The following is a 14300-nucleotide window of genomic DNA, read 5'->3' as shown; positions in this document are numbered from 1 at the left end:
CCCCTGGTGCCAGCACTCAACCCAAAATAAACATTCAGAACCTCACTGGGGTTTGACGCGGCATCCAGGCAAGGGGCCTTGATGGAGGAAGCCCCTCCCCCTCAGAGATGGGTAGGTGTCAAGTCCTGGGAAGCAGGCCCTGCTCTGCTCCAGCACTGGGCTCTAGTGACCCTCTTCCATGGCAGACTGGTGGACATGGGGCAGAGGGGATGAAGTGAGGGAAAGTGTGGGCCAGAAACAAAGACTGGCCTATGACAAAGGTACTTCTGAGAGAGGCTCTTGTGCTGGGCTGGGGGCCAGGATGGGGGGCTCTGTAGGGTAGAAAGAAGAGACGCTGAGCACCAGGGGTGGCTCCCCTTCCCAGTCCCTAGCCACACACCAACTCTCTACACAAGCTTGTTTATTTCTGTACAAAATCATGTTTCTATTTTACACAAAGAGCACCCCACCCTTTACCCCACCCTCTCTCCTCACAACAGCACCCTAGCCTGGGAAGCATCCCCCCAGGAGGAGGAGGCTGAGTGAGGCCCTGCCCATTGGCCCTCACTTCTGCCTGCCTGAGCTGGGCTGGCCCAAACTCCACTCTGGAGAAAATAAATAAAAAGGCTCAGGCAGAATCTGTGCTGGGCCAGCCAGACTCTCTGCTGCCCAGGGGCCAGGCAGCTGGGCCCTCAGAGCACAGGCAGGCCCTTGAATGTCAGTCTGTGAGCTGTGTAGGTGTGTGGAGACCCTTCCCCACAGGCCTGAGCTGCCAGGGTTACAAGTAGGTGTCCTCACTCTCCTGGGATGTCAGGCTCTCCTGGGAGTGGTGGTGGACTGAATCCTGGGAGTGGTGGCAGGCTGAATCCTGGGGAGCTGAGTCCTGTGGGGCTGGGTCCTTCAGGAGCACATTCTGTGGGGGACACGCATCTCCTGCAGCGGCTGCCACCTTGGTTTGACTTGAGGTTGGGGGCTTATCCAGCTGCCCACTTGCCTTTGCCTGCTTCCATTGCTCCTTCTCCTTCTGGATCTGTTTGGGTGGCTTGGGCTTGCCTTTGGAGCCAGGGAGGGGGGCATCTGGGGGCAGGCGGATAGATGGTGAAGGTTGCAGTGTGGGCCGGGGGCCTGGCTCTGCCTCCATGATGGCCTTGGCACCATGCAGCCTGGGTGGGGAGCAGCACTGCAGCTCACCCCGGGTCTCCTGCCAGCGCCGCAGCTGAATGAGATGTTCACGCTCAATCTGGCGCTCTGTCACCGGCAACTCTACCACCTGTGTGCGTAGTGACAGTAAGATTGGTAGCAGGAAGAAACTTCCCCTCTACCTTCCAAATTGGCCCTGTTCTCCCTCACCATCCCCCAGCCCTGGTCACTAAAGGCTGACCCTAGGAATAATGGGGGTCTCATCCCTGTGACGATTACAAGTTCAGGCACTTGAGACCCACTGCCTCGAGGAGAACGCTGCTCACAACTCGAGTCTACTTGCCTAAATATGTGTCACCTAAGTACAGCCCCTGAGACAAAAATCCACAAAAGAAAGAAAAAAGGGAAAATAAACCCAAGGCCATGGATGTGGTACCAGGGAAGAAGAGAGGGTAATGAGTCACAGCTCCTCTAATTCCCAAGTGGTTCAGAACAGGGAAGGCCCTGCAAACCTAGGCCTCCCTGTGCCCCTGTCTTCTCACTAAGACAGGAGGAGAAGGTCTACCCACACCATCCTGAGCTGCTGAGCACCAGGCCTGGCACCAATAACCCACCTTCGGCCAAAGTTACAAGGCTGCTTCTAAAGGGCCCCCACATCTCCCACTCCCACCCAGGGTGATGGGAGGGTGTGGGCCGCACCTCCTGGACCAGGAAGGCCTCCTGCATGATCTTGGGGCTGAGGCTCCGCAGTTGCTCGATAGTCTCGTACTGGCCCTGACAGGCTTTGAGCTTTTCTGGGGAGCCCAACGCATGTTTCAGCAGCACCAGCCCCACCCGGAAGATGATCTTGACTCCTGCATGGGGGGGTGGTAAAAGGGCCTGTAAGGAATTTCTCTGAAAACAGAAGCTCCCTGTGGGCTGGGTTAGAGGCAGGGGTGTCCCCCACAAGCCTAACCCAGTACCTTCACAGAAGAACATATCCCAGACGCGCAGCACAGAGCTCCAGGGCAAGGTGCGGGCAAAGGCACACATGAACCACTCTGTCATGTATAGCAGCGGGTCGATCTTCTGCCGGCTGAGGTGTTTGTGGGCCACAGGTGACACCTTCTGCAGCAGTGAGAAGAGGATCTCCCCATCCAGTTGGATTGCCTCCTGGGGGACACAGTGAAGCTATGGGGCCAGGACTGTAGGCTAGAAGCAGGCAGGCCAGACTACGCTCTGGTTCCCAGTACCAGGCAGGCATTCATTCATCCATCCATCAGGCAGCTACTGCCTGCCGGGAGTCAACCTTGTGTTGGGGACTGGGATACACTGAAGAGCAAAACAGACCTAGCTGGTCCACCTCACGGAGAATGTAGTGGAAAGAGGCAGACAGATGAATCACAGGAGCAAAGAGACTGGGGGCAGGATAGGCGTTGGTGGGGGAGGTGGCTAAGTGCCCAGAGTATGGCAGAACCAGGAATGCTGGATCAGCATGTGCGAGAGGTCCCACCTGCAGGGTCACAAAAAGCTCCCTGAGGGCTTAAAGCTGAAGGAAAGAAGGGGTTATTACAGGAATGAAGGGAGTAGAGGTTTAAACCTATGCCAAGGCTGAGGTAGGGAGGAACTTGGTGCTCTGGAGGAACGGAGACCCTGAAAACCAGCCAGACAGCTAGAAGTAGAGATAGAGGCCAGGGTGGAACCAGTAACTCTGGAGCCTAGAAGACCTGACCTTGAAAGGCCTTGGGTCTTCAGCCTTGAAAGCAACAGAAGTCTGGGAAGATTTTAAGCTAGGGCAACAGTGGCTGTGGAAAGAAGGTCTGGAGAGGCCACAGAGGTCAGGTTCCAGGCCTGGTCTGGACCCAGGAAACACTTACCAGTTTCTCACTGTAGTAGCCAGGCAGGTACTTCTCACAGATCTGCACCAGGCACCAGAAGGCTTGCTGTGGGCAAGAGAGGCATGAGGCCTTGCTGCTGGGTACTCCCTGCCCACCCACTCACCCGTCCAGGGCCTGGTGGTACCTCAGCAGGCATGTGCATGAGTAGAACAGCGGCAATGGGCGCCTGGGCCTGGCAGTATCCCTCCTCGGGTCGGTAAAGGGTATAGGCCTTCAGCACACGGAAAAGGTCCTGCTGGCTGTAGAAGGGCCAAGTGGGGCAGGAAAGATAGGTATGACTCTGCCGCCCCTACCAGGTCAGACTTGTTTCAGAACTTGACCTCCCCAGGAACCTGACTGTAGTCAGCAACGGGTCGGTTTCCCACTACAGCACACAGACTCTCACAGGACCAGAGGAGGAGACACGGAGGGCACCTCCCCAGCCCTGCCCCGCCCCATATGACAGGTGAGAGCAGAGGCAGAGCAGCAGAGAAAGCGGAGGCAGAACCAGGCAGGATGCCAGATACAAGGTAAGGGTGTGTCAGGTCTGGAAGTGTGGGCCTCTCATTCAGCAGCTATGTCTCCTTAGCCAGACAGCTTTGTCCCGGGTATCTGTCTTCGTCCTCTGGCTGCCTATCCTTCCCCTTCTACATACCCTCTGCCTACCCAGTTATCTCTAACACTCTTTCTCCTCACCAAAACCTGTTTCCAAAAGAAGACCAGGCAAGCACTAGCACTTTGGGCATAAATGAAAGTTGCCCTAAAAGTAAGAGAAGGAGCTAAGGAGAGACCCATCCGATTCAAACCAAAGGAAAACTCTAACAGTGGAGTCTGGGGCTCCCAGCTTCTGGGCCCCTGAGATACACCCAAACTCATTTTACTTCCTCTGTGCCCTGAGGAACAGGGTCCAGAACCACCTCCAGCCCATAAGATCCAGTCTGCTTACCCATGGCCTCCCCGGGACACAAACATCTCATGGAAAGGGAACTGTCGGTGCAGATCACGTTCAATCACGTCCAGCCACTTGGGGTCCCCAGGGGACATGTCCAGCTCCTAGAAGCAAGATCAAGAGCATGTATTAGAGGAGTCAGTGATGGCTGCTGGGAAGATACAACTGTCCCAGGTATTGAAGGAACCCTCTGCCAGGGGCAATGCCCACCCAATCCCATCATGAACTAGACCTTCCTGAAGACAAGTCAGGAAGCTCAGGTAAGGAAGCCTGAGAAGAATGAGAGAGAAGGGGCAAAGAGGGAAGGAGGAAAGGGTCCTAGAAACCCTAAGGGATGAGGAGTGATCCTGACTCTAGGAAGACCCATGTAGTCAAGAATGTCTGTCATAGCTGTAGCTGGAAATAACCTCCGGGCAATTTATTCAGGACTCACTCAAACATCTCAGGTCCTTAAGCTGGAAGGCTACTATCAAAGCAATAGCTACCACTGTTGGCACTGCTCTGAGCCACCCGCAGGCCTCTCTGACTCTTCTCAACCTCAAAGAAAAGCCCTATCATTACACTGTTCACAGATGAGGAAACTGAGGATCAAAGAAAAGTCACTTGTCCAAGTCCTCATGATTAGAAAAATGGTGGTGCTGGGCCTGGAAGCCAGGCTGACTCAGAGCCATTGATCCCAGTTCCTCTGCGTTCTGTTTCCCTGTGCAAGTGGCATCACCTATTCAGGAAGGAGTGTGCATGTGTGCATGTGTGTATGAAAGAGAGAGAAGGAGAGGGATCTGCATGAGTGCTATCTGGAAGGATGTGACATTTGTCAAACATTAAACTCAGAGCTATCTCTGGGTACTGGGGTTTTGACAAAGTTTTACTCTCTTCTTCAAACTTCTGTGAACATTTTAACATGAATACCATTTAAAAACAAAGCATTACACAAAGAAAAATCATTTCCCCATCTTTTGAAATGTTCTGTATCATGATTTGCTTGTTGTTATGTGAATATGTATTATTTGTCAGAATTCACTGAACTGACAAAGGTCTATGCATTTCACTCTCTGTAAATACCCCAACTTAAAAATAGAAAGGAAAAATCAGGGTGTTTGGGTGGCTCAGTTGGTTAAGCATCTGACTCTTGATTTTGGCTCAGGTCATGATCTCAGGGTCCTGGGATCAAGCCCCACATCAGTTTCCCTGCTCAGCGGGGAGTCTGCTTGTCTCCCTCTCCTCTGCCTCTCCCTCCACTCATACACACTTGTGGTCTCTCTCACTCTCTCTCTAAAATCAACAAATAAATCTTTTTTTAAAAGTCATAAAAATAGAAAGAAAAAAATCAATAAAAAGGAAACCCAGAGGGCTGAGCAGGGAAGTAGACCATGTACATGTTGCCTGCAGGGCTCATGCAGTATTAGGGAAGGCCCCTGGGATGACGGCCAGATTCTCAGCAAATACACCCATGGGTACAGACCCAGGCCCTGGCCTTGACTGGCAGGTGTCTTCATAAAAGCCCCTTTCCATCTTGTGTCCCCTCAGTAGGTGTGTCCCAACATTCAACTAAAGATGTCAGGTAACTTGACACAAGAGAGTAAGTATTGGACTTAAAAACTGATAAGACTGTTCAAGGCTGGAGGTTGGAGAAAATGACCAGGTGCCTTTAGAGGTCTTTTCATCAGGCACACAGCTGAAGAAGTGGGTGTACAACCTTTAGAGCCCCACATATTCTCAAAATGGGGCTTGTGTGTAGCCTATGAATCTCCCAAGTCAAACCGAGGGCTGGATACTGTTTGAGTACAATGCAGGATTGTTTTTGTCAGAAAGGGGAGGAAGACCCCACAGATTCTCCAGAGGGCTCTGGTAAGGTAGGGACCTGAGCACCCAAGAAGTCAGTTCCTAGGATGTGCTCACCTGGTACCTCAGCAGCCCAAGGCACTTAATGATATATGGGTGGCTAAGAAAGGAAGAGGTATAGCAAAGGGCCTGTGGCAAGTAAACGCTCTGGGAATCAAAAGCAGGTGTGGGCCGCTGGCAGCTGATGCAGATACTGAAGCCTCCAAGAGAGCCTGAAGGCACTCACACCATCATGAGGTGAAGCCAAGAAGAAAACCAGGTAAGAAAAGGACAGAGGTCTTGCCCTGCCCAATGAGGGAGGAAGAAGTAGCAAGGATGGGAGAAGACAGAGCCATGAGCCATAAGAGGCTGCAGAACCTTCCTTGACAGCCAAGACTAGGGGACTTCCGGGGAATACAGGAATAGGTGCTGCTGCCAACAGCCTGTTACTGTACCCACACTGTGGGTGTGGGGACACTGTCATGTCCACAGCAGCCAGAGGGAGCTTCTCATCCTTGCTCTCTTCCTCCATGTCATCCACAGGCGAAGTCCTTCTAGGTGTGCTCGAAAACCACTGCTCCAGCCCCCAGGACTGCCTTGGGGACCCACCACTTGGCTTCAGAGGATCCAGAAGCCCTTTCTTGGCAAATCTACCTTCTCCCACAAGAAACCCTCATGATTTCACAAAGGTGGCTGGTTTCTCTTCAGATACATTACTCCCCACACACAAAATGCACACACAGCTCTGTGCCCTGCTACTATGGAATGTGCTCACATTTGCTAACTATGGAACCAGGAGTCTGGCCAGGCTGACAAAGCTCTTGGCTCCCATGCCTGTGCTCTAGCAGCCAAAGGTAAACCACAGATTTGGGGAGAGGTTTCCAACCGAACCTCTCCCTCCACCCAGGATGCAGCCTCCTGGAATGAAAGGGACAGAAGAAGAGACTGGAGTCAAGAGGCCTGGTATTGCTGCTCTGTGGGACAGTCCAATCACCCTGATTCCCAGAGCTGCTTCCAACCACACTCCACCAAACCCTGCAGCCCCACGGCCAAATGCTGCTAGCAAATGACTCTCACACTCTTCGGGTCAACAGCAGAAACTCGGGCTTCCCCGCCCCGCCCACTCTTCTCAGGGAACAGGTTTGGCAAAACAGGAGTGTTTGCCAAAGCATGAATTATGTCAACAGAGAGCTGGTAGCTGGGAGCTCTGTCTCACTGCCGCTAACCAGTCCTAAGAGCTTATGAGAAACCCTGATGCCTGGGGCCAGGTCTGGTGGGTAAGCAGGGGCAACCCCAGGGGAGCCAAGTGCCTCTCACAGGGGTATATGCTGGAATTTCTGCCCAGCCCAGGTAGGCCCTAAGAAGTCCCACGAATGGAGGGGTATTCTTACTCCGGCAGCCATGGGGCAAGGGGCAATGGGCAGAGAGGGAAAGGCATGCCTGCAGAGGATATCCTCTCTGGTCACTGATTGGTTTCTAATCCCAAAGGATACTGGTTTGGCTCATCCACCCCTAAGCCTGACAACCTCACTAGCAGCATGGGTGAACTATGTCTGGCCAGCTTGGATGAGGCAGGAGAAAAGAGTCGAGGATGGGAGGCCAAGAGTTACTGAGGGTTCTGTGACCCTGAGGGCAGTCCTTCAAAGGCTCAGAGCACAGAGCCCAAGGCAGTCAGGGGAGTGGTCTGAGGGTCCCCTCCTGATGACCAAGAGCTTGGAGGTAGTCTGCTGAGCCCAAGAAAACAAAACTGGGTGGTTGACAAGAGAAAGAGATGGAATGGAGGATGGAAAATCGGTCCAACCCACTAAAGCCTGTTCAGCGCTGGAGCTTCAGATGGGCAGAGCCCCCAGGAGTTACAGGTTGGACAGGCCTGGTCAGTGGAGTATTTGACGGGTGGGCTCACTAATCAGCTCATACTGCTGAGGTCTAAGTAAGTACCTGGAGGATTGCTGCCACGTGAAGGACTTCAAGAGATGCGGGAGGGAGGGTAAGATGAAAGAAGGGCTACTCACATCAAACTTTCCAGGGTTCTGCTGTAGCTTCACCTTGCCTCCTGACAGGTACTGCCAAGCACGGCCCCGCAGAGAAGGTGGGATGCCCTTCTGGCACCGCAGACGGATCTAAAAAAAAAAAAAAGAAAAGACTGTGCTCATACATCCACTAAGGCAACACCTCCAGAGGCTGTGTGCCAGCCCCACTCTTCTCTTGGTGTTTGGTGGGCCTTCAATTAGCACACCGGGAAAAGCAAAGGGGGGAGAAAAAAGGACTTCCCTCCTTTTGCTACTACTGCTACAATGCAGAGCCCAGGATACCAGGGAGCAAGGGGAATAATGACTATAATTAGATATGCTGCTACCAGGTGTTCTCAGTCTCCCTGTCCTCTGACCCAGTGATGAAACAGATATTCCTGAGGTCTACTACATAATTCTGAATCCCTATGACCATTTTCTGAATCAAAATGGAAATGAAGCAAAATGTTCCTCCAAGCTGAAGAAGCCCCATGGGACATCACTAGGGAGAGATCTGCATGGTGTGGGGCACAGCTGTAGTTGCAGGGTGGGTAGCTTTTGAGATGACCCTGACCCAGAGACATGGCCTAGGCATTTCTATGGGGGTGCTTGTTTAAATAGCCATGTGGCAGGACACAACCCACCTAGAGGGGAGAGAACTCAGCAGAACTCAGAAGGAAGATGGGAGCTGATCAGAATGGCTCCCTCTTTGTTTTGGTCATGAATCCTCTCTTCTGCTCTCCTTGATCCTGAGCTCCCACAGTCACCAGCACAGGGACTGCTGGACTGGCTGTGAGTACTGATTCCAACTCTTGCCACAATGGCACAGGTCTTTCCTACCACTCACAGACTGGGAGAGGAGAAGAAGAAAGTGTTTGAGGTAGCTCATGACCTAGAGCTTAGGGCTCAATTCTTATCCTTGCTGTCTTTATCAAAAAAAGGCTTCTACCATCAAAATCCAGTTTGGAAAATCATCATGTCTTTTACATATGGGAAAACTGAAACATAGAGTGGAAAAATGTTAGATCACACCATCAGGAAACCGCGACCTCCTATACCACACAGGCTAGAGGGATCCAGCCCCATACACTTTGCACTCCACTGGACTTTCAGAACTAGACGAGAGGTGAGCTCCACCTGGGCTTTGGGACAGAATGAGACTGAGGCAGCTCAGTCTCATTCATTGATCATCCTCCTTGACCTCAAGGCCAATGGTCAAGGAGGGTGAGGGCAAAAGCAGAGGCACCACTCCTATAGGATGGAGGTGGGGGTACTGGCCAATCAATGACAGTCCCTTCAGTCCCTGCACTAAGCAGCCTGGCCTGGGATGAAGATGGGAGCTAAGGGCAGTGGGAAGAGCAAATGCATGTGAGTTTGACTCCAGTGCTGACCTTGAGCCAATCAATTTGCATAAATAGTTAAGAACAGAATGGCAATACCTAGGATCCTATTAGAAAGGTGGGAAAATGCCTAGCAGGAGCCTGACACAGTCTGTGTTCAATAAACGCCTTCCTCTCCACCCCTCCATCCCAGGAAAATGCCTGACACAGAAGCCCCATGGGCTCAGGCTCACACCTAACTTCCCCTCACCTGGAAACCCCCTCAAACAGTCCCATTGGAATCTCTCAGAGGAGCACAGAAGGCCTAGCCTTCCTGATGACCAGCACAAACAAGAGAAAACTTTCCAAGGGTCAGAGAGTGTCAAGAACCAGGAAGGAGATAGGCAGACAGTCTGGAGGGAGTGGGGGAAGAGCAGAGTGGCTGGTCATAGGAGCTAAGCTCAAGCTTCTGGACTGCCTGTATAGGGGGTGAGGAGGTGGGACGAGGAGGGGGTGAGAAAGGGAGTGGAAGAGAACTGCCCCAGACTCTGGGAATAGTTTCCTGCTGCTGTGGAATAAGGGTTTCCTTAAGAAGGTCACTTGGTCTGAGAAGACTCTGGTAAAGGGATATAGTATGACCTAGAGCCATAGGTCCTTTAGGCTTTCTTCAGGGCCAAGTTTAACCTGACCTAAGCCAGACCCCCACATCATCACAGTCCCCTGTCATAGTTGGCCTGCCCTAAGGGAGCTCAGGAATACCTTCAGTCCTTTAAGGTTCTCAAAGAGGCCCTGCCCTCACAGAGGCCGGGGCCGGGGAGGCGGAGATGAAGAACCAGGAGTACAGCCAGCTTTTCCCACTCTGGCCTCTGGAATCCTCCTTAGTACAGGAATGGCAAGCGCCATCTGCCTGCCTTAGAGAGGAGGCAATGGTGGGGATCAGAAAAGATAAAGCCAGAGAAAGTTTTCAGCAAACAGAAAGCACAAAGGATTATCATTCTCTGATTGACAGCTGAGTGAGGCCACACCCTGCCTGCTGAACTCTGGGAGGCCTTGGCCACTGTTTAAGCAGAGCTCTACAGGGCTTCAAAGATAGCATTCCAGCCAGAACCTTTCCTCCATAAAGTTCCCTCCTGGGGACTCAGGATAAGTCTAGAAGTGTTGGGTCTGGACCCACTTCCTGAAGCAGGATTTGTCCCTCCTGTGCCATGACTTCCTGACCACGGGGAGAGCCCAAGCCTGTTAAGGCAGGCAGGAAAAGCTCCTAGGGTGACCATAGCTGAGGTAGCAAGAATGGAGAGCAGAGGGCTAGGGCCTCTCGGTAGGATAGGGTACAGTCTCCTGTGGTGGCCCCTACTGGGTAGGGGGAGCACTTGGCCTCAAACCACAGTTCCAGGGAAGCAAAAGGAAAGAGGAAGTAGTGCTGCCTGCTCTGCTGAAAGGAGATCCCCAAGGCTTCCCTCTGGAATCCCCATTTGCAAGGGAGGCTGGGGCATGAAGGATCCACTATCCCTGCCAGCCACTAGTCACAACAGAGAGTGGAGAGGAAGCTGAAGCTCAAGGTGAGGGCCTGAGGGGTAAGGAGGCAGGAAAATAGACCCCAGAGTCATGCAGGAAGCAGAAGAGAACAATTACCTTTAAAAAAATTTTTCTTAGGAGAAATGTTTAGTGAGTACAAAATGAATGCTACAGAGCCTATATAGAATAGCAAGAAAGAGCTGAGGTCTAGGTGTGCCTCCCCTCCATAGGCATAGGACCTTAAAGTCACCAGCTCATGGGAGCCTCCCAACATGACTGTCATTATCACTCAACCAGGTAACCTGAGGCTCAGAGGGTGAAGTGACACACAAAGTTGCACAGCTAGTCACAGGCACAAAGAGGGGAAGGTAGTGGGGCTGGGCCAAAGCCCACATCTGACCTTCAGTCCTGAGCTTTCTGCTAGGCCCTGCAGCCAGCTGTGCCAGCCTGGACCAGACCAGCATGGCAGGTGACGATAGTGGGACAGCAGGTTCACTCTCTGCCCTGGGAACTTGTACAGAGAGACCCTGGCTATGAGCTTCTGGACAGGCCTTCAATAGGCTGGGGAGTAACTGGATCCTGCCCAGGTGGCCAAGGGCATCAACACTGTGGTGGTCAAGGAGTTCCTACAGAGCAATAGAGCTAGTGTCTAAAGAAAGACCAACTAGGAGAGGACCACTGGGTATTTTCATTTTTAAAAGACCATTCAACTGTGAGGTTACTTTTTAAAAAAAGTTTTATTTATTTATTTGACACAGAGAGATCACAAGCAGGCAGAGAGGTGGACGGAGAGAGGGAAGCAGGCTCCCCGCTGAGCAGAGAGCCCACTTCGGGGCTCGATCCCAGGACCCTGAGACCATGACCCGAGCCGAAGGTGGAGGCTTAACCCACTGAGCCACCCAGGTGCCCCTGTAAGGTTACCTTTTATTCTTTTTCCTTTGGCCAGGAAGCAAGAGGGAACTCATCACATTAATCTAGAGGGTGGTGATGAAGTATGCAGGCACTAAATTAGACTGCCTGGGTTCAAACCTTGATATGTGGTCACCCATAAAATAGGGATTCTACTGCTACCAACCTCATTGGAGAGTTGTAAGGATCACTCAAGTCAAGTATCCAGCACTGCAAATGTTCAACATGTTAGCTATTATTAGTATTATAAAGTCCTCCCTGATAGGTAGCAGCAAGAACTTCTCCCAAGAGGATTGGAGGAATGCTGCTAATAAGGGCTTTTGGCTATAAGTGGTTTTGAAGTTTGACTCCAGGACAAAGTTCTGTGTGATTCTGAAGTCATCTTGGAGCACCAAGTAAAGAATAGTCTCTGCCCTATAGCCAGCTTCTGTTGGCAGAAGAGCTGGCAGATGGGGACACTCAAGGCTCCTGGCAGTTGGAGAAGCTCCTGCTCCTTTAAGCTGATACAGTTCCTCCCACTTCCTTTTCTTCCCCAGGCTGCCAACTCCCAGCCCAAGGCCCAAGGCCAGGCCCCTCACCTTTTTGTGCTTCTTGGCCATCCATTTGTCCCAGTTGTTGAGCATGTCCAGCCACTTGGACTCCCTCTGCCTCAGCACCTCCAGGGGGACTTCCTCTAGCCTGTGGAGCAAAGGGCAGGGCCTGTCAGAAGTGCCAAAAGAAGCAAAGGCCCTGGCTTAGGCCCTAGCCACCAGCCTTGTTAAGGCCTTCATTCCTGCCTCTGTCTTCCAACCCTGTGTTCCCTTTGGGCTGCTAACCCATGAACATCCTAACACAGACGAAAGGGAATGCTGCCCCTCCCTAGAAGGCATAAGCCAAAGAGACATGGTTAAGTGCCCACTCCCCCAACATGTCAGGGAGACAGGGGTCACCGTGCCTCTCTAGGGGTAGAGGTCTGAGTGCCTGCAACTGTGCACCAAAGCAAAGCATTCCTGTCCTGGATCCATCTAGATAAATATGCCTCTTCAGAGGGCCTACACGCAAGGTGTAGAGCTAGATTGGAAAAAAAAAAAGAAGGTCAAACAAGTACAGAAATAACATGCTCACTTCTTCGAACTCCAGCAAAACTAGTTATTCATAGTTTCCCCAGTTATACCCTGGCCCTCTCCCACTTCTCAACCTTGCTCATGCCAGTCCCTTTGCTGAAATGGACTCCAAGTTGTCTCTACCTATCAAATCCTACACATGCTTCAAAACCTCACCAAATATCACTTGTATTTGTACATCTACTAACTGAGCAGCTATCACAGCTATGCTGGCATTGTTCTAGGACCAGGGCTTCTGGGCAGGCTGTGGGGAAACGTTCCTTTGATTAGAACAAAGTCTGGGCCCTCATGGTGCTGACATTCTGCTGGGCTCTGAAAGCCCACTAGAGCCACAGGGGAAAACACTGGAGCATGGGGGCCCTCCCCAGGCAGGCAGGCACCGGAGCAGCTGAGGCAGGCTGGGACAGAATCCCTGGCTTAGCCAGAGTGTGCTTCAAGTGAGTGAGCCTCCTCCAAGGTGCGAGTTCCTAGGAATTCCTGAGTTCACATAACTCTGAGGGGCAAAGAGCAGGAGACTAGCGTTTGTAGACTGGGTATTCTAAAGATGCTTTCTTATTCAGTCTACAGAGCAATATTGGTAAGGAAAAAATGTATGTGTATACTTCTGTACCACATATACATGCCCTCTTCTTAAATCACTTTTAAAGTTGTGGATTATGGATCTTTTGGCTTTTTTTTTTTTTTAAGATTTTATTCATTTACTTGACAGAGAGAGATCACAAGTAGGCAGAGAGGCAGGCAGAGAGAGAGGAGGAAGCAGGCTCCCCACGGAGCAGAGAGCCCGATGCGGGGCTTGATCCCAGGACCTTAGGATCATGACCTGAGCCGAAGGCAGAGGCTTTAACCCACTGAGCCACCCAGGCGCCCCTTGGCTTTCTTTTTTTTAACGTTTTACTTTTTCTCCAATTAAAAAAAGTACTGGACGTTGAGAGGTAAGATGCCCTGGGAGGGTATCTTGCTCAGAGTCAAAAAGAGCAAATCAGTGGAAAAACCCAGACTCAGACCCAAGTTAGATCCTAGCCAAGAACCCATACTCAGTCCTGCCTGACCTCCCAGAAAGGAGTGCAGGGTCAGAAGCACTCTGGCAGCTGGGAGGAGGTCCTTAGGAACAGGACATGATAGGGCTAGGGCTTGGCCCAGCCAGGCCTTGATTTTCTAATTCTCTCTTTGACGGAAGGAAATGCACTGCTTTGACTTCTACTGGTTGGAAGAGCAGAGGGAGGGGCCTTGGCAGAGCAGAGGCCTCCAAAACACAAAAGGGCAGGTCTTCTTTAGTATGCTTTATCTGGGGAACTGCACAGGCCTGAGAGCAACCTTGGAGCTGAATAGCTGAGGAGGAATGACAGCCTGGGGCAAACCTGAACCCCCCCCAATACACTGATACAGGTCTTCTTCTTCTTAGACTGCTGACCCTCTCACTACCTAGAGGCACAATCAGGGTAGGAGGACACTCCTTTCCTTTCCTTCCCTTAGAAGAAAACCAGAGACCACATCTTTATATCAAGACATTTACAAACTGACAGATGTATGTCTCCAGGCAACCCCTACACACGCAGGGAACGGAAACCAAAGGCCCAGACATCACAGGACATGCTGCCTCCCCACTCCCGCCTACAAACCACTAGCTTATACAAGTCAGATGAGCATTCTAGTTAACTAAATGAAATGGGATGGCCGCACTATGTTAACAGGAAGTTTTG

At 51.7% G+C, this 14300-nt stretch overlaps 1 protein-coding gene across 1 annotated transcript in view; it reads right to left on the bottom strand.

The window, feature by feature from the left end:
* Positions 1–383: 383 nt before the first annotated feature.
* The window catches only part of TBC1D10A (TBC1 domain family member 10A), a 31003-nt gene continuing 17086 nt past the window's right edge, over positions 384–14300 (bottom strand). The window contains exons 2-9 of the mRNA XM_044243930.1: positions 12076–12175; positions 7758–7865; positions 3922–4028; positions 3121–3235; positions 2976–3041; positions 2082–2271; positions 1819–1973; positions 384–1249 (exon numbers count right to left, since the gene is read on the bottom strand). Of these exons, the coding sequence (XP_044099865.1) occupies positions 758–1249; positions 1819–1973; positions 2082–2271; positions 2976–3041; positions 3121–3235; positions 3922–4028; positions 7758–7865; positions 12076–12175 (1333 nt within the window). The 3' untranslated portion in view covers positions 384–757. The remainder of the gene's footprint in view (positions 1250–1818; positions 1974–2081; positions 2272–2975; positions 3042–3120; positions 3236–3921; positions 4029–7757; positions 7866–12075; positions 12176–14300) is intronic.

The sequence above is a fragment of the Neovison vison genome, chromosome 3 (assembly GCF_020171115.1).
Source record: "Neovison vison isolate M4711 chromosome 3, ASM_NN_V1, whole genome shotgun sequence".
NCBI lineage: Eukaryota > Metazoa > Chordata > Mammalia > Carnivora > Mustelidae > Neogale > Neogale vison.
Note: the sequence above shows the minus strand (reverse complement) of the source record. Positions and strands in the feature narration are given on the sequence as shown.